Source organism: Rousettus aegyptiacus, unplaced genomic scaffold, assembly GCF_014176215.1.
Source record: "Rousettus aegyptiacus isolate mRouAeg1 unplaced genomic scaffold, mRouAeg1.p scaffold_m13_p_12, whole genome shotgun sequence".
Lineage (NCBI taxonomy): Eukaryota > Metazoa > Chordata > Mammalia > Chiroptera > Pteropodidae > Rousettus > Rousettus aegyptiacus.
The window spans coordinates 22,598,074-22,618,558 of record NW_023416287.1 but is presented as its reverse complement, the minus strand read 5'-3'; the positions used below and the strand labels follow the sequence as shown (position 1 = coordinate 22,618,558).

The following is a 20,485-nucleotide window of genomic DNA, read 5'->3' as shown; positions in this document are numbered from 1 at the left end:
CCAGGTAGCCAGCTGCCTGAGTGACCCAGAGACTGGGATCCCCACACCTTTGCTTCTAAAAAAAAAAAAAAAAGAGGATACAGTCTGGAGACACTATCTGCAGATGAAGACTTTACTGCCAGAAGAGCAAAACATAGAGGAGGCAAAGGGGCACATTCCAGAATGTCTAGTAATTCTGGAGAGGTGATTACAAATTAAGAGTGCAGGTTCTGGAGCCAAAATTTCTGAGTTCAAATCCTGGCCAGGCCACTTAACTTACTGTGTGACCTTGGACAAATTACTAGATTGCTCTGTGTCGCAGTTTGCTCGTCAATAAAATGGGGACAGTCATATAGTAGTATCTGTACCACAGGGTGGTTATGAGGATGGAATGAACTGTTACACATACATCTTTCAGAACAGTAGCCAGCACATAGGGAGCACTCAGCACATGTTGTATATGTAAAAAAGAAAGAATATTAGAAGATGAATAAGACATGGTTCTGTAAATAAGAGCACCCAGTCAAGTGAGTGGACAGTGCCTTGGGGATCAGAGGGCCAGTAAATAACTCTGCCTGAATGCAGAGAGGGGCAATAGAGACTTCCTTGCAAAAGGGATGCGTGGTCCCAGTCTTGCTGGTGTGTATGAAGTAGCCAGGTGGGCTGGCAGAAAGCAGAAACCTAGGAACAGGTACGGGATGGAGGGGAACCTCAGAGGCTAGAGAGCTTTAGATTTTAGTCTGGGTTAAGGAGTCTTGAGAGAGGGAAGAGGAAGGAGGGAAAAAGAAGGAGGGAGGAGACCACTGTTCCCCTGGGGAGCCTTGCCCCAGTGAGCCAGTGAGAGACAAGTCTTCTGTCTCAGGCCTTAGCCACTTCCCACCCCCACCAAGGGCAGGAATCGCCTGGTGGGGATGTCAGACTTCTCCTCTGGGCAGCTAAATAGCCCTGGGGAATTTTCAAGGTTCCTGAGACTTTCAGCCAGCTGGAGATCTCATTTCCATAAGCATCAAGTTTGCTCTTTTTCCACTGTTAATAAAAGATGTGTTCAGGTGACATGTGAGTAGTGGTGAGGTTCTGTTAGAGTGACAGAAAGCTGTACCGCTCTGGCTAACAGGAGGTAGAATCTGGCCCTGAGGGAGCAGGGGGAAGAGACTCAGACAAAGGGAAGCTGGCCACTGCCCAGCGCTGTACCTGAAGCTCAAATTGTAGCCATTTAATTCAATATATTAAAAAATTATACTTTCAATATATAATTAACATAAAAAATTATTAATGAGCTATTTTACATTCTTTTTGTACTGTTTTCCAAATCCAGTGCTCATCTTGCACCACATGTGATGATTTAAATTTATATAAATTAAAATATAATAAAAAATTCATTTTCTCAATCAGCACTATCTACTTTTCAAGTGCTCTGTAGTCACATGTGGCTATTGGCTGCTCTGTTAGTGCAGATTTGGAGCCTTTCCATCATCCTAGAAGCTCTGAGGGTTTGCACTGGCCTGGAGGCACGTAGGAGACAATGTAATACTTTGCAGGGCAGTGGAGTAAGCTCTGCCTGAACCCTTGTCAGGGTCTGCATCCGGTTTGTGCAGCCAATATCTTTGCTATGCCTTTTAGGGGCAAACACACATAAGTCTTCTAGATTGTTCTACATAAGAAAAGGGGAGGCGTTCGTTGACTTGAACCATGAGGAAACTCAGGTATGAGAGGAGCCAGGGAAAATGGCTTTCTAGAGGAAAGGGGAAAAGGAGTTTTACCTCCAACCTTATGGCAGAAATAAGACTTGGGGAAAACGATAATGTTGGATGGAAATTTTTAGTAGAAAACCAGAAGTTGATCAATGTGACTCCTTACCCTTATCTCAAAACTATAGTAGAGACTCAAGAATCACCACATGCTTGGTGTGCCAACCTTTCATATGGAAACCAGAGAAGCCTCTGAGTTGAAAATATGAGTCAGAGGCATGGGTAGAGGCCAGAGCAATATTCACGGAGCATCACTGCACACTTGGCCCTGTGTTAGGCACTTGGGACATGAGAATAGCAGAGACAGACACTCTCCCTGCTCCCCACAAGTGGGAGTGTGCTACATATGGAGAGATTCTGGGTGCTTAAAGAACACAGAGAAGTCTGTCTGAATTTGTTGAGGTGGGGGATCATAGAAAGCCCCCAAGGAAGGCACGTCTGTGTTGGGTTGTGAAGGAAGCACAGAAACCACCAGCTGAGGTGAGGCACGAGACAGAAGGGGCGCCCAGGCAGTGGAAGGGTTAGACGTTGACTAGAGCACCATGATCCTTCCTTTCTCCCACCTGGCCCTGCTCAATGGCCAACAGCAAGGTCTCGATCAGCAGTCCTGGCCCACCCTCGTCTTGGCTGTAACAGCAACTCCCTCAGCACTGTGTTTGTGCAGGGGACAGAGGGAAGAGGGGGACCAAAGCAGAGGGAGAAGGTGAATCCCTCTTCCTGTTAGACCCTTTGGGGCAGAGAGGAGGAAGGGCGTCCTGTGCGTCCTCAGAAGGAGCGGAGCCTTTTGACATTGAGAGGCCCTGGCTGCCAGCACCTGCTCACCTGAGCTCCCTGAGCTTCTTCGTCATGGGCCAGGGCTTGTTGCGTATGGTGGCAATGAGCTTCTTCTTGTCTTCTACCTGCTCCAAGATCCGGGCCAGCTCCTCCTCAGACAGAGATGCCCCGCCAGAGGTACCGGAGGCTACAGAGGTTGATCTGAAGGAAAGCCAGGGCATAGTAGAAAAGAGTGAAAAGGGGGCTAGCGGGGAACGTGGACCAGCCCAGATCTCAACAGGAAGGTGGGCTATGCTCCCGACACTCACAGCCCTGACCACCCCTCACAGGCCTGCTCCTGCTCAGAAGTCCTCACTGATGCCCCTGCCTGTCAAAGGAGGCCACAACTCTGTCCTATAGCCCAAGGCACTGGGAGGGCTGCCTCCCCAAACCCAATTTCTTTGAGTCCTCCCCATAAACCACACTACAGCACAGTGCTTCCCAGTAGAAATATAACGTGAGCTATGTACTATAATTTTCAATGTTCTACCATTAAAACGGTAAAAGGAAATGGGTAAAATTAATTTGAATAATGTATTTTATTTAGCCAAAATTATAATTTCAACATGTAATTAATATAGAAATTATTAATGATATATTTTATATTCTTTTTGCACCGTCTTCAAAATTCAGTGTTCATCTTACATTCAAAGTGCATGTCAAGTCAGACATTAAATTTTCATCGAACATATTTAATCTGTATTTGGATTTAATAAAATTTATAGTTGAAAAAGTAGACTGACATACTCAAATTGTCTGAGACATACTTAAAAGTTTCCTGATAAGTGAATTGAGTAGAATATAATTTTCCTTTGACATTCCCATCTGTACTGACAAAATAATTTTTTTTTTTTTAGAAGAAATGCCGTGGCTTCAAATTTAAATTGATTTACATCTGTCTGTCTAAGTTAAGTAAGTTTAATAACTCTCGTGTCAACTCAGTAACATTAACATTGAATTAAAATTAAATTAAATTAGAAATTCAGTTTCCTGGTCACATTAGCCATGTTTCAAGTGCCCAACGTGCGGCTGGTGGCTAGTGCATTAAACAGCACAGCTGCAGAGAACATCCTGCTGGAAACCCTGTGGTGTGATGACCCTCAGCATCTCACAGAAAAAACAATGTGCTTGGCTACCAAAAATTCAAGTTCTTGTGTGTGCTCCTCACAGCCTCCTTCAGTCACAGAAACGGTGACTCTCAGCTGAGTCGACAGCAGCTAGGGGTGAGGGATGTAATGAGGGAGGGGCTAGGAAGGGTTCTGCCAGGGCAGCCTTCTCAGCAATGTTCATAAATGGAAATAGCAGAATATGGGCTTAGGTTACCCCTGGTGCTAGAGACCAGTTTGCAGCAGCCTCCCTGAGTTTCAGCTTCTAACCAACTCCTGAGGAGCAAAGGAGAAGCCATAGGAAGGAGGTGGAAAGAAGAGGCCCTTAGCTCTTGAACACTGGAAAGCTTGGAGCACAGGGCTTTTTTGCCACTCCTCGTGCACACTGCCTGATAGCTGCCTTTGAGTCTTTGTATAGGGTGTTCCCTCCGTCTAGGGGGCATTCAGTCATTGCTTGTTCCAATTCCACTTGTGCTTCAAAAGACTTATTGAAATGTTTATCTTCTCCCTGGAGGAACCCTGGTGCCCAGCCCCTCAGGAAATCCTTCCTCATATGACTATTGCGACTGACATCCTGCTAGACTGTCAGCATCTGGAAAACAGGGCTGAGTCTTTTTCATTCCTCTGTGCCTTGCCATGACATTAGTGAAAAATGGCATGAAGGAGTCCTTGTCTGTATCCCTTACTTTGCATCTGCCATAAGGACCCCTGTGGTCCGTTTAGGATGGTGCAAGTCTCCCTCTAAAGTTCAGGACACACTGGGGCCCATCGATGATGCATTCAAGTTCTCTTTAAGTTGCTAAGGGCACTATGCATCCTTTGTCATGTCCAGGGACGACCAGACAGTAGACAAAAGCCCTAACTGAGCTGGGGAGAACTGGTATGGGGGACAGAGAGCCTGAGTCCTGTCTTCTTAAAGGTGGACAGGTACGTTGAGTGAACACTGAGGGTGTGGGCAAAGAGAGTTTATCAGAATCCAGTGGGAAGGAGCTTCAACTTCACCATAATCCTGAGACCTCCAATTGTTTCAAAAGCCTTCCCACCCATTACCAACAGGCATTCTTAAAACATCCAGAGAAGTGAGGAAAGTAAAAAAGGGAGGCAAAGAGAGGGAGATGTCCCATCAATACTGGGAGCATAGCATAGAAATAAAATTCCTCCTCGCTGATTCTGTCCATCACCCATGTGTGCTAGTGCTAACGAACAAAGGAAACGAAACAGAGAGAGCAAACCCCCAAATTCTAGAATTTCAGAGCTAGTGGAATCCTTGAAGTCCTTTGAGATCAATGCTGCAATTTACAGAAAAGGACATGGGTCCAGATTAGGAAAACATGCTTAAAGCCCTCCGATGAGTCCTAAATCCAATTTTGTTCATTTCTCTCATGTCCTCTGCAAGAGCTGTGGTGAGTTACCCACTGGAATTCAGGAGACTTAGGGTTTGCCCCACCCCACTCATGTCACATCCCACTGGGAGCTTCCATTGCATTGGTTTGACATGAGGCTTTGGAGTCAATTGTGCCCAGTGACCACTACACCTGAATGGCCATCATTCTCCTCCTTGTTCTGACCCAGAGGCAAAGGGCTGGAAAGTGGCAAAGGGGACAAAGAGAAAGCAGGGGTCACCTATTCACATGGGAGGGGATATGGGTCCCTCATCAGGGGAGGGAGAAGGGCCCGAAAGGAAGGAGAGCACACTCGAAGACGCCCCTGAATCAGTCACAACACACCTGTGTTTCTTCCGCTGCTTCTGTATCTCTTCCTTCCTCTGCACCTCCTTTTCCTTCTTCAGGGGTGCTTTCTGCTCCTTGAAAGAAGTCCTCCCATCCCTCTTCCTCCTCCCCTCATGAGTCCTCTCTGAAGTGCTCCGCTTCCATTCCCCCAGCTCCTCTCGGTGTCTTCTGTGCTCTGCCTGCTTCTTCCTGGGGGAGCCCACCCTTGGGCTGCCACTGGCCTGCTCCTTCTGGCCAGGCGGGTCTCTGCACCTGCCTGCCACACCCTCGGCTTTGGGGGTCTGCTTCCTGGAGGGTCTCCTCCCAGACCTGTCACCTGCAGGGGCAGGAAACAGATAGTTCTAGCCTCACTGACCTCAACCCCAGGAAAATGTCCCCAGCTATGAGAAACTGGATGCTCAAGATACTTTCTAGAGCTTCTTGGCTCCAAAGGCCACCTCTTTTGGAGCTTTTGGTCTGGGATGAAATTAGTGTCTCCCTCCTTTGACCAGTTGGCACCCCCACACCCGTGCTTCACCTCATGCCTTTCCTTTTCCTGTGAGTGCAGTCCCTTGGGGTCAGAGCTGAGTCATCTTCTGACCCCCAGGGTCAAGGCCAAGCATGGGCCTCTGTTTAGTAAGGCTGGGTTACTGAGACAGAAAGAGCCTGGCTGCCTCCACTCTGTAGGGGCTGCCCCTTCACATGCCCCTGCCTGGCATGAGGGGAGAGATAGGAAGTGGGAGCAGCAGAGCCGGTTCAGGCCCTGTCCCTCAACATTGCCTTGCAGGGCCATAGGTTCAGTCAAGAGCCAGAGGGAGAGAAGGAACATAGGGGGAAGAGCCTTTATTGTAGTTTCCAAGAGAAGGAATGGTGAGGCAGGGTAAGCAGGGTTAGGGTTAACCATTTTGAATAATTTCAAAAATATCTAGAATAGCTAAAATAATACTGAGAGAGAAGAACAAAGTTGGAAGACGGACACTATTCAACTTTAGGACTTATTATAAAGCAACAGTAATCAAGACAGTGTGGTATTAGTGAAAGGACAGACAAATAGATCAATGTAACAGAATAGAGAGCCCAGAAATAGACTCACATAAATGGTGCTAGAACAACTGGACATCGCATTACGCACACACACAAAAATCATAATAATCTAGACACAGATCTTCTACCTTTTACAGAAATTAACTCAAAGCAAATCATAGATCTAAATGTAAAATGCAAGATATAAAATTCCTAGATAATAACACAAGAGAAAATCTAGGTGATCTTGGGTTTTGCAGACATTTTGGATACGGCACCTAAAGCATGATCTATGAAAGAAAAAACTGATAAATAGAATTCAACAATCACACTGATAGGTGTTTACCCAGGTGACTTGAAAATTTGTGTCCACCAAAAACCTGCACATAAATGTTTATATCAGCTTTATTTATCATTATAATTGGAGGCAAACAAAATAAATAAGATGTCCTTCAGTAGGTGAATGGATAAACAAACTAGTAATCCAGACAATGGGATATTATTCACTGATAAATGAAATGAGCTATTGTGCCATGAAAAGACATAGAAGAATCTGAAACACATATTCGTAAGTGAAAGAAGACAGTCTGAAAAGGCTATAGACTGCATGATTGCACCAATGTGACATTCTGGAAGAGACAAAACTATAGAGACAGTGAAAAGATCAGTTATTGCCAGGAGTGGAAGGGGAGGGAAAGAGGAATGATAGGTGGAGCACAGGCATTTTTTTTTGGATATACTAGTTTGTATGATACTGTTATGGTGGATGCATGACATTATGCATTTGTCAAAACCCATACACACAATACAAAGAGTAAACCCTAATGAAAACTGTGGACTTTAGCTAATAATAATGTACCAATATTGGTTGATCAGTTGTAACAAACGCAGCACGCTAATACAGGTGTTAATGATAGGGGAAGCTGGGGGGCAGGAGAGAGAGGAAGAAAGAAGATTGTATATATGGGAACTCTCTGAATTTTCTACACAGTTTGTCCGTGTATCTAAAACTGGGCTGAAGAATGACCACAAAGACTGAGGACTGAAACCATCTACCCCACACTCTTCCTGGACACGGGGAACCGAACTACACCTTAGTGTCTACATTAAGATGACTTGGTGCTATGCCTCTGTCTTCATTAGCATGACTATTTTTCCAGAAGTCTCTTGCCCAAGCAAATGGCTTAATTGCTCATTACAGGACTTCCCAAAGATCCATCAACTCTTCAATGAAAAAATCACAGCAATTTGCACCCTAAGATTCTTTGAATGTTTTACCTCCAAATCCTGGCCTTGCTGTTTACTGTGGACTGTTATATTATGATCCTTACCCAGTCCTAACCAGGTCCCCACTTTGAAAGAACTGCCCAAGTCAAACTTTTAATTCTCATTAAATTCTGACCTTACCTTCCCCTCTCTGAGAAACTGCCAAAACTCTGCCCATAAGCAATAAATCGGCTTTGGCTGTAAGCAATAAATCAGCTTTGTCTCATCAACGAGTTGTGTTCTTAATATTCAGGGAGGCAGATTTTGACAGCAAAACAGATTTTGCGTGTGTGTGTGTGTGTTTTTTTTTTTTTGAAAAGAAGGAATAAATAGTGAACTAAAAAAAAAAGGCCATGGAAAGAAGAAAGAGTGATGAATTATAATTGGGGTGATTGGAACTACTTCACAAAGAACTAATGTTTACTCTGAATTTTGAAGGATGAATGGGGGTTTATCAAGAGAAGAAAAGGGTAAAGAGGTGGGGGTCACAAAATGGGAGAAGTCTGGGCAGAGGAAACAGAGGATTGAGGTGCCCCAATGGAAATGTCAAGGAGTCTGGGGAATGGGTGACCAAGGCGGGGCTTAGCCTTGGGGTGGGGAATGTGGAGGAAAGAGGTTGCCCAGAGAGCAGTATGTGCCCATGGGAAGTTGGGTGGACATCTGGAGGGTGAGGTTGTGATACTGGAACATGCTTTGAGGGTGTGGTCTGCACCAATGGATCATGCTAGCAGCACCGAAGAGGCTGTTGTGGGGTGGGAACACTGGTTCCCAGTCACTGTAGAGCCCTGTGAACATGTTTTACTTGCTGTAAAGGCAAGAAGAGGCATCAAGCGCAGGTTTGACTCCACCATTAACAATCTCCTTGGTTTTGGGACTTGGTTTCCAGTCTCTGTGATTACTTCAGGGCCAGACAAGATAACTGGTGTAAACACTTAGAACAGTATTGAGTGCTATTTACAGACTCAAAGACAGCTAATCCTATGTGTGACAAGACAGGTTTTCTTCACTCAGTGCTACCCAACCTCTTTCTTCTCCTTCTTATCTCCTATGGGAAAAAGGTTTTTGGTAAGACAATGTAAAGAAAGATTATTTAAACATAATAACAACTCATCTAGGTTAGGAAGCTGGTTATTATCAGCCAGTGAGAGATGGTTTGTCTTGTATATGCTCTTCCCCATGGCTCTGGGAGGCTTTGGCCTCCTCTTGGAGGAGGATTGGTCAGAAATGAATTCATTCCCTCCAAAGACATGGGATTGCATGTGAGGAAATGTGTGTCACTGTAGCTGTGACCCCAAGGAGAGCCCTAGAACTGAGATAGGCTCTCAGAGAGTACAGAGGAGCAGAGAGAGTGGGCGAGGGATTAAGAAGTCTCCTGGGTCTCCATCCAAGATCGGCTCCATATGGCTTGAAAGGACTGGATAAGAAAGTCAATATATGTTTGCATCCTCTTCTGAATTCTGTGTGTCCTCAATCACCTAATAAAATGGTTTTCTCAGTAATGAACTGTACTGAGTTCTTGGTACAGTTAACTGTACAGATAACTCAGAGAGTTCAAACATTTTTTCCCTGAGCTACAGCTCCTGTTGTAATCCCATTTCCCCATGTGGACTGTGGAAAGCAAGCCTGAATTTGCCCTTCAATCTTCCCAACCTCTCCTGCACAGAAAATGAGTTGCTGTTTTAGTTTATATATAGAGAGAGAGGGCCGGAGAAGGGAGAGGGAGAGGAAGAGGAAGAGTGTCAATTTTGAATGACTTTACGTAGTGCATAATTTAGGAGCTGGACAGGCAGCTGCCACATTAAGAAGACCTCCAAGCCCAGTACGCTCTCCCTTCCATATAACAGGCCTCCTCGAGTTTATGCACCTAACTAGAGCATAAACAGATAATTCAGAGTGAAAAACAGGCTGAGGAGAAGCTGCAAAGACCAGCAGGTCCAGCTCACCCTCCGACTCAGTGACCTTAACAGTTAAGTACATTCACAAAATGATATAGGAGGAGGGAGAGTTCTGACCCTCCTTTTCAACTAACGGAATAATGAATTGTTATTATTTTGAGAAAAGACCTTTATATTTTCAGAGATTTTTTTTTTTTTTTTAATGTCCTTGTAGAACATAAGCCTAAGGAATAGGATAGGATATCAGTTCCCTTCAGAGGTGATTCCAGAGGAGATTTTAAACAGGAATCTTTGGGTAATCAGGTTTCAGTTAATTTAACGGATTCCCATGACTGAACTTCACTGAATTCCTTGATCATTTGGATCCCTGAAGTGAAAATTATGACGCATTTCCTCTTTCCTACAGGGAAGGGAAAATGGCAAGGGGGAGGGTGTGCGTGTACTCTGTGGAGGTTAAGAGTGTGCTGTCTGGAGTCAGGTGGCCTGGGCGTGAGTGAGTCCTGGCTGCCTGAACCTCGCTTCCCTGGCCTCCAGGCTGGTGAGTGCTCACTGCTTACCAAGACTCAACTCAGAGTGTCACTAACTCTGGGTGTCTGCTCGGACACCCAGGGCAGGCCCTTCCTGTGCAGCATCTGTCCCCTCCCTGCCTAATTAAATCTCCTGCTTGGGAGGTGTCCTTACAAAGAGAGCGGGGAGGGAAGGTGGGGAAAGAGAAGGATGGAGGGAAGGAGGATGAAAGAGTCAGCGGCTGAATTGCCAGCCTGAGCCAGCACTGCAGGCTCCCCGGGCACATGTCACCCCATCTCACCTGTGCCTGGAGATCCATTCCTCATCCTCCCTCTCACTCCACCTTCTGCTGTAAGAGATGGACAGGAATGAATGGCTGACCTCTAGAAAGTCCCCTTCCCTGTAGCACCCCATTCACTATGGGAACCCTCCGCTGGTTTACAGCTGCCTCCGACGGGAACCTGGCTCCCATTATTTTACTAACGAGCTCCAGAATCTCGAGTATCGATGTTTCTCTGACACCCTTGAAAAGTCGAGGTCAGAACAACCCCACAACCTCCTGCCCCAGACAGACGGAAAGGCAGACAGACAAATTGGCCAAAGGGATTGCTAAGGAAAGGTGATAAAAAGACCTCGGCTGGCTCTGACCACTTCTACGGCTCAGCGTTAACATAGGCACTGTGCACGGTGCTTTGCATATGTCCTTTTTTAAACCCTTCTAAAGCCCTGCAAAAATGATGGCTGCCTTCATCTCAGGATGAGGCAGGGGAAGGTTAGATAACCAGACTGAGGTGGCTCAGTAAGCAAGTGACAGGCGCAGCGCTCAAACCTGGGTTCCTGTGCCTCTTTAGACCTTTCTGCTTCCCAGTCCTGGGCTGCTGCCCAAGAACTCTGTGGGTGGGCCCCTCAGAGATAGGGACGAACTCACCTTCTTTCCCCAGGCCCTTTAATTGGCGACTCATGGTCAGTGGGGCTGATTTGGCCCCCACACTGGCTCATGCAGCTTGCTGGTCTACATGAAACTTCAGCCTGGCTTGCTTTCCTGCCCTCATGGTGACTGGCCTCCCTTCCCAGGTGCAGGCAGCCAGGGCTCCGTGGCTTGTTTGGACTGAATGCGGAGGTGGGTAAAGTGGGAGTCAGGAAGAAGGTGAGGCTGTGAGTTCCCAGTCCTTCAATCCCGCCGCACACTCCTCAGCTCAGGTTTCCCTGGAGAGAGGCTGGTGTGGCCTCATGTTTCAAGCATCGCTTACAATGAAGGGGCCCTGAAGTGGCTGGAGCTGTCAGCTCATTTCTGGCCAGGGAAGGTGTGAGGAGCATCCCAGGGCCCTTTCCCTCTACCTTGTCCCTGGTTAGGACAAGGCACCAGGGAAGTTCTAGGCCATTTGTGAAAGTTATCACCAGGATTCTTTAAAATGCAGATTCCCAGGACTACCACTGGGCTTTAGAATCAGTAGGTCTAGGCGGGGCCCAGGACTCTGCACTCTGAAGCCTAACTCAGGGGTCTTGAAGCTGCCTGTTCACCTACTGGAGCTCCGCCCATTGCTGCCTGGCTTCAGAAAGGTACTTGGAAAACTGTGACCAGAGTTTCAGAGTTGACCATCTGGAAGGCAGTCAAAGGCCTTGGAGTGGGGTTCTTAACCTAGGGGAAAACAGTACATTTTAATTTTTTTTTTTTTAGCCTTTAACTGAAATTCAGCATTTCCCTACAAATGTGTGATTTTGTCCCCAATAGAAGTCATGGATCTTTTCACAGCACATTAAGCTGTTGGGGATATCTCAAAAAATCATTTATGCTGCCACTAGATCTTATTAATTATTAGGAAGCACCTGTGTCATTGTACGACAGGTTTTAAAAACTATTTTGATACCTATTTCAGGATTTTAGGTCTCCTTTGTAATCCAGTATTTTATCTTATGGATTTAAAATCAATGTTTGGAGAAGAGGTCTGTGGCTCTTATCAGGATTCTGTGACACACAACACAGGATTAAGAACCTGCCCCAAGGCAAATCTCATGTAGGCGTCCAGACAGACCCAGCCTCGGACCCTCTGGTGACTTTGGCAAAGGAGCAAAATAATCATCACATGTGGTAACGTGTAAAATGCACTCATGACATTAAGCTCAAGCTTTGAAACTTTTCTATTTGTCACCTGACCTTTCTCTCTGATCTGATGGTTTATGTAGCACCTCCCAACCCCAGGCAATGAGAGGACTCTCAGTTGCATTCTCTGTCCTCTAGCTCTAGCTCTGGGGCCCTGAGGTGCCTGCAGCTATCCCCTCTTCTAGCCGGGGTAATCCTACTGCAGGGCCGGTGCTCACCCCAGTGCTGACTGGGCAGCAACAGGCCACCTGCCCAAAGGGCTGAAGGTCAGCTATCAGCTCTCCCACGCTGCTTCTGTGCCCTGGTGAGAGAGGGCCCTCACAGCAGCCCTTTGCCTTGCCCTCCCTAGTTCTCTCTTGTCAGGGGAGGAAGGCTTTCTGCCTTACCCTCATCTCCAGAGGGATCTAGCACCTGCCCTTTCTACAAAGTGGAATATACCACTTCCCTGCCTCTTACAGAGAATAAGGAGCACCCACAGGGCCAGACCCTGTTCCAGGCACTGGGGATCCATCAGGGAGCAAAGCAGAACCCCCTGATGGGCTTCTGTCATCTAAGTCAACTAGGTTTAGTGTGTGGTGTCTGAAGGAGCAGCCTGGGAATTTAGAAATTTCTTCTCTCTCGCAACAAAGCTTGTGACAATTATTGCTATGGAATTCAAAATCCAAGTCTGGGAGTCAAACTCTGAACACAGAGTATTTTGCTTTATTTGTCCCACAGCACTTAAATCAACTCTAGTGCTTCCAGAGGTGCGCACGCCTTCAGGGCCGAGTGAGATCTCTGAGCAAGGGAGGAAAGTGAGCCGGTCCTCACTCCCGTGGGACCCAGCCACAGGTCTCTGGGCAGCAGCAGAGGACCAGGGAAGCAGAGTCTTGCAAAGCATGAGGACCTGGGTTTGAGCCACTGGCTCAAGGAGTGAAAAAAAGAGAATCACATTGATATTTAAAAACTCTTAATTCATGTTGCATGTGTGTTGTACACCGCCCTGTGCTAGGTCCTGCCTAGGAGCTCCCCAGAAGACGCCCTCATCCTTTTAGCCAGGCACTTGAAAGCCTTTTAAATGACTTACTTAATCATCACAACAACCATTCAAGGCAGTCTCACTTTTTTTTAACTGATGAGGAAACTGAGGCACAAAAACTCATCACTGGAAGCATCCAGAGCTCTCATCCCCAGGTGGCCAGGCACACATGCAAGGTTTGGTTGTTTGGATGCATGGAGCCCAAACCAGCCCCCAATCCACTTCCCATGCCTCTTTGATTGTGTTGACCACACTTGACAACCTGACTCGCTCTCTCTCGAACCTTGTTCCTTCAAGTGTGGGACAGACAGGCCTTGATCCTCCATAATGCCAGGAAAGGGGCTTGTCGTCCAGTTATGTTTGTGGGGAAGGGACATGGAGACCTCCAAGTAGAAATGTGCTGAGCTGATTTTTAAAAGATAAGAGGCAAGAGGAAGGCATCCTGGGCTGAGGTAGCAGCAGGAACAGGGCAAGAAGTCCAGCATGTGTCTTTTGGTGTTGCTGGTGGGTAGGTGTGAGGTGAGGCCAGGAAGCGAATGAAGCTGGGTGGACTGTGGAAGAGACTTGCAATTGTTCAAGGATACAGAACCTTTTTGATCCTTGAAGAATACAGATCATCTTTCAAGTATACAAAACCCTGAAGGGTTTTGATCCAGGGTACAATAGGTGTCAAAAAAACAGGGTTTGAAGCAGGTGAGTCATAACTCTGTGATACTCAGTCATCGGATCCTAAAGGTTTTGCCATCTTTGAGGAACTCCAGCCATTGGATATGCAGTTTCAGAAAACAATATCCAACCCCGACCACCAGCGGAAGAGAACAGGTATCCTGCCTGATAGCCAGGGCAGGTGGGGCAGCCAGAGTGGCTGGCTTGACTCTCACAGTTACAGCGATGTTTATATTCTTTATACTCTTTTCTTGTGGAGCCTACCAGCCCACTTGGGATGAAGCTGGCACTTTGTCAAATATCTGATTCTGGCTTATATTCTCTTGCATCATTATTATCTGCTCTAGGGTGGCAATACACCAGGCCTCAGACATACACTTCCCTTGGGGCAGGTGGCAGATTTCTTCCAGAGCATGAGGAGGCGTTGTATCTGAGACCATCTTGAGAATTCCATAAGAAAACAAGCGCTCTTCCTGATTGGGAGAGATGTAGCAAGGTCAATCATTCATCCGTGAGAATAAACTGTATCCCAAATAATTGTCAGGGAGGTTCTGGTATCCCAAATAATTGTCAGGGAGGTTCTCTACTTTGCCCTGGAGCCTCACCAAGATTTGCCTTTTCTTTGTGATTTTACCACATCTGCAGTGTAAAACCTCTTGACTACACATATTTGCAAGTTTTAAGAAACTTAATCGAGTTTGAGGACTGTGAGACCAAATTAGGTAGCAAAAAATCGCACCTTTTAACTTTTCATATTCTTTTTTTTTCCCATTGTTTAACACAAACTTTATCTAAATAATACTTGAATTACATTTCGGGCATTCAATTCAACACAAATAAGTATTACTCTGAAGGGTAATAATATTGGAGTGGTGTGCTCTTAATATTTTATCAGGATGGTGAACATTTCTACTGCCAGGGTTGAGCATCGCAAGCTCTGCGGTAATTCTCTTTCACGAGCATGGCTTGATCTGAGAAAATAAAGCCCTAAAATTCAACATGACAACAAAAAGCCATGCGCAATTTTAACCCAAAGTTACAGGGTGTCCAAATCCAGTGATGCTTTTGTCTCAAAACCCCTTGTTAATGGGGAAGCTTCTTGGGCCATCTTGTTAATTTATCTCTCCAATTAAAAATACATATATATAATTAGCTATGGGTATCTGCTTACAAAACATCCAGTGTCGCTCACAAAACCTTGTAAACCACCACAATGGAGAGGATCAAGTGACGGGAGATAACACCCTAGCAGGATAATTTAAGCTGGCACTGTAGCCAGGCTGCTACCCATCACTCACTAACCTTCACCAAAGAACTCACTGCTGGGATAGTTGGTGGTGCAGGGAACACAGTGGCCACAGAGATCTGGATGGCAGCCATGTCTCCCACAAGCTTTGAGGGTGTGTCTTATGAACAGGATGTTTCTCAGGCTCCTTTGGGCAGGGTCTTAGTTTCTCAACTTTTTCTCCATCACCATTGAAGGCAGGGCAGAGGGGTCTTGCTTGCAAGGAACTGCTGGTGTTGTCTCTGCTATTTCAGGTCTTAGTCAAGAAGGGAGACCTACACCCAGGTATTTGGGACCTGAAGGAGCATTACCATCATGGCAGGAAGCATTTCCTGCCAGAGGCAAGCCAGACAGACCAAGAGACCTGGTAAGGCATGTCCTAAACAGCCTATGAGGAAAGCTGCAGCCAAGCAGGTGTCTATGGGCCATGATTTTTTGTCTGCCTCTAATCTCTTTACCTCAAGAGGCAGAGAATGGGAAAAAGAGCTGGAAGCCAGGATTCTGTTACTTCTTCCCATAGCGGACAAGGACAATTAATAACAAGAATGCTTCTCACAAGCAAATGTATTAAATGAGTAAAGTCAAACCACAATTGTCACCTGAATCAGGTGACAAATTCCTCTTTAGTCCCATGTGCCATAGACAAGATACCAAGGACTTCTATGCCTCCATTTCTTCATCTGCCTGGTAGGGGTCATTCTGCTCTGACTCTTACAAGGTTCCTTTGGGGACTGAGGGAGATAATGTGGTTATACAGGAACACTCGAAGGCCGGAATAGTTCGGAGGGGTCTCCTTGGCATTGCTGCTCACTGTCACTTTGCTCACGGTCCTGGTGCTTGGGCCTGTGGTGCCCCACTTTTACCAGGGCACCGACCAGCCTCTCTTCATCTGTTTTTCCACACACCTGTCACAAAGCTTTTCATTGTAAGTCACTGCTTCACCCAGGCGTGGCCACATGGTGGCAGGAGAGTCAAACTCGCCCTGTTGCTGCCCAGCCTCTGGCCTCTGCTGTGGGGTCTGAGAAAGCAGCTTCTACTCCATTCCATATAGCACTAAACCCAGACTGTAGTGTGCAATCGCTTGCCATCCATAGTTTTTGGGTAACCCAATGTGGTTGTAGCAGATCCCAGAGCAGGAAATCCCAAACAGGGACAACTTAACGGTTTCAAGTTCCTTGGCCATTTCTGCCACAAGACGCCTCCTCCTTCCAAGTATTTTGATTTCTACCTGCCACTTTGTTTCCAGTGCTTACTCTTCCTAGCAACTAGAATATCAGGGTAATCACGCAGTTTGGGGTGGTGAAGAAGACCTTAACTAAGCTGTAGATCCCCCTGTTTTAAGACCCCTGGGAAACCACTAGCTTGGACCACAGCAAAGGGAGCTGGAAAGGACGCAGTGACTTCACTTATTGAGATGTGTATGTCTGTCAGGGGCAATATTTACCTCTCTAAATTACTTAGGTCTACTGTCATTGTCCTTAATCTTTTGATTGTTTTTATGTCTGGGGGATCATTGATCTTAGTCTCTGGAGCGGAAGGTCGGGACTTAGACCTTGCGTCAAAAATTCTTATTTCAGCTGTGTGGGGGTGAACAATTCAAGACTCACGAGGAAACAGTAGAGCCTTAGTCCCTGGAGCGAAAGGGGGTTGTCTATGCATCCTGTGTGGTCAGCGAGGATCCAGGTAGACTTCGAGAGGGACTCACCTTCTGAATCGAGAATAGTAACTTGGACTCTGACGCCAGCCCTGTGGAGAGACCCCCATAAAAGGCCCTGCACGCTCCAGGGACGGCCCTGGAGGCTCGCAGGTCAGACTTGGCTCTCTTCATCCTCCTCGCCTTAGTACAGGAGCCAGAAGGAGCCCTGGTGACAGAGGGCGCCGGCCCGCTGCAGTCTGCGGGACCCGGGCTTCCTGCCAGAAAGGCCTTACGCCCTCTGCATGGGCCCCAGGGGGCTTCCGGATGGTTCTGCCGTGGTCCCGCCCCCAGGGAGGAATTGTGCGGGGAAGCTCCCGGGCCCACCCTAGTCCACGCGATGCGGTCCGGCACCGCGTGTCGGCCAGTTTGGACCTTGGCCATTGCGGCAAACCCGGGGTCAGGCTCTGGAGCCAGAACCAGAAATAATAGCCTTTGCGGGGGGAGGGGAGACTGTGCGGGCAGCAACGCCAGTAGACACTAAACAAATCTGGAGAGAGAAAAAAAAAGCAAAACAAAACCCGAATCACACGTTCTTTGCCAAGGTAAGCATTTATTGCGTTAGAGCAACTTTGCATGAATCTAAGTAGTATAATTCAAAGAGGCTCAGATCTTTGATCTGGAAAGTAACTTCTTATTGTGAGTTAGAGCAAATGTAAATGTAACTAAGCAGTTTACATTAAAGCAAAAAATAAGTTATATTGACTTCTTATTGTGAGCTGGAGCACACTAGCTCAGAAAGACACATCAACACATCACCTCAGAAAGACACATCCCATACACATCTAAACATCTTATTGCAAGCTGGAACAAATTAAGATAAATCTAAGTAGTAGTCCTAAACCTAACTTCTTGTGAGAAATGAAGACAAACTGAGTTTTTATGAAATCAAGCTCAAAATCACTCATTTAAAATAAAATGTATGAGCTTTAAAGTGCTATAGAAATTTTTTGTGTGCAAACTCAGAAACAGTCACCTCAAAAGCACTATCTTAGGGCAAATTAGAGAAAATTAAGTAGGTTAAGTAAAAGCAGTGTCACATTACACATTTATGTGCAAGGCAAATTAAAAGTACCTTATTATGTTGAGTTAGTGAAAATGAAGAGGAAACTAAACTATGTGAACAAGCAAGCAAAATATTTACTAACAAGCAGTATGTTTGTAAACAAGCTAAGAATCAGACATTCTCTTCTAAGAAAACTTCTAGTGGCGAGAAAGAGCAAATAAAAATGAGTTAGAACCAATTTAGATAAATCTAAGCAGTATTAGGGAATATGTCATTATTCTTTAATTGTTATGAAGAATTAGAGTAAATGTAGTCAATACTAAGTGTTTTAGGTGAAATTAAGCTTAAAGTCACTCATTCATTTTAAATTAAACTTCTTATTGCTCCTTAGAGATAATTCGTGGTTAAAACAACTGCAGACTCAAGCATTCGCAAAAGGACCTTCCTAAGGTAACTCAGAGTATTTCTAAGAGTTTATTTGAAATCAAGCATGGAATCATCCATTCATTTCAAACAGATCTTATAAGCTTCATCAGTAAACTTTATGTATGCAAACAAGAGCAGAAACACACATTCATCTCAAAATTTCCTGCTTCCTTCATTTGCTAGTGGGGGTGCCTCAGGCCTGGATCAAAGGCCCCCCTTTTCCCCACAATGGACAGAGCAATTTTGACTGAGACCACCAGAAACTATGAACCTGCTTCTCCCTCCAGAGGCTGACTCCAAATTTCAGCTCCCGAAGCTAAGTCCTCACTTCTCCATCCATAGGCTAAGTCCCCACCACATGTCTACTGGCTAGGTCCACACTTCTTTTTACAGAGGCTGAGTACCAGTTTTGGCTGCTCAGATTACTTCTAGCCCCAGAGGCTATGCTCTCCTCCTGTACTCCAGTTTTAGTGAAAACAAGCGTACAACCACATATTGTTCTACAAATTTCCTTATTTTTTGTGACTTACAGAAAATTAGGATGAATCTAAGCAGTTTTAGTGACAAAATTGTCAGAATCATGTATTCATATCTAATGTAACTTCCTATGATGATTTAGATAAAATCTACCAAGCAGAATTGTTGAAAACAGGCAGGAAACCATACTCTCAACTAAGTTCCAGGTTCAGATTCAGGAACATTTCAAATGCAGTATCTTATTGTGAGTTAGAGCATGTTTAGATGAAACTAAGCTGTTTATAGTAAAACAACTCAGAATCTATCATTCTTCCTGAATTACTCAGTGTTTTCCAGAGAAAAAGAACAGAGAGAGAGAGAGAGAGAGAGAGAGAGAGAGAGAGAGAGAGAGAGAGAGAGAGAGAGAGAGAGAGTTTGTATATATTGAGATTTATTATAAGGAATCTGCTCACATGATTATGGAGGCCAGTAAGACCAAAATCTGCAGTGTGGGCCAACAGGTTGGAGACCCAGAAGGGCTGATGGTGCAGTTCCAGTTCAAAGGCAGTCTCCTGGAGAATTCCTTTCCATCTGGGAGCCCAGGTCTTTTTGTTCTATTGTTTTTGTTCAATTGATTGGATGAGGCCCACCCACATTACATAAGATGATCTGCATACTCAGAGTTCACTGATTTAAATATTAATCTCATCCAAAAACACCCTCCAAGTTGACATATAAAATAAACTACCACACTTTTCAAACCTAACTTTTTATAAGGAGAGCAAATGGAGTTCCTACTAGGCATTTTATGTGAAATTAAGCTTGATACCAGTCATATTACAAATAAAACTTCTTTCTTATCGTTGGAGCTATGTAAGTTCAGGTGCATTCCTCTCAATGATATCTGACTAGGGTGAGTTAGAGTACAGCTAGTTGAAAGTCTAAATGAAATCGTTGACTCTGACACCCTTTCTCTGAGTCCCACCATGACCCAGATATAAATCATCTTCCTGATTATGTGATGCTCACCCTGACTCTACCACCCTGACCCTGTCTGCCACCCTCATATTGAGCCTTGCAATCTAAAGTCCACATCCAAGGTCAAAGTCAAGGCTACAGGTTCAGCGTACAATTCTTTTAACAATAACTTATTACTTGTTAGTATAACTAGTGAGAACTAGTAACTAGTAGAGACAATGAGATAATCCATAATAACTAGGTAACTAGACATAATTAGAATAACTAGAACATATAAAACAAGTTCTAGAACATATATGTGTCTCAGGTTATCACTATCTGGTTATCTAGCAGGAATTCTAACAAAAAAAGTTAGAGTTTGAGTGCTTTTGAACACTTGTGTTTTGGAGCACTTTTGAATGGTTTTTGAAGAATAATAAGTGATTCTCAGCTGATTTTCTAAATACCCTAGATTCTTAGTACACTGTAACTCTCAATAAAAAAGATCTTAAAAATAGTGTTTGATTGTGGTGTTGTTTACACAAATCTTGCTTTGATTCATTATAATTCCTCTCTCACAATAAGAAATATTTTGAGTACTTTTGACTACATTTGAAATGTATTAAGAAAAATATGTGACTAGAGCTCATTTTTGCAAATGTTATAAGTAGTTTTAACACATAGCAAGAAAGTGCACTTGTGATGAATTTGTTTCTCACTTGATTTGTTTAGATAGTTTATATTAATCTCAGTTTATTCTAAGCAGCAATAAGAAATTGCATAAAATGACTGAGCTTGTGTTCTCTAACACTGCTTCTTTAAAATATATAA

The 20,485-nt window shown here is 45.0% G+C and overlaps 1 protein-coding gene across 1 annotated transcript in view; it reads right to left on the bottom strand.

Moving 5' to 3' along the window:
- TMC2 (transmembrane channel like 2) overlaps positions 1-11,008 on the bottom strand; it is a 50,678-nt gene extending 39,670 nt beyond the window's left edge. The window contains exons 1-4 of the mRNA XM_016154020.2: positions 10,975-11,008; positions 10,348-10,395; positions 5,374-5,692; positions 2,550-2,702 (exon numbers count right to left, since the gene is read on the bottom strand). Coding sequence (XP_016009506.2) covers positions 2,550-2,702; positions 5,374-5,692; positions 10,348-10,395; positions 10,975-11,008 — 554 coding nt within the window. The remainder of the gene's footprint in view (positions 1-2,549; positions 2,703-5,373; positions 5,693-10,347; positions 10,396-10,974) is intronic.
- Positions 11,009-20,485: the final 9,477 nt, after the last annotated feature.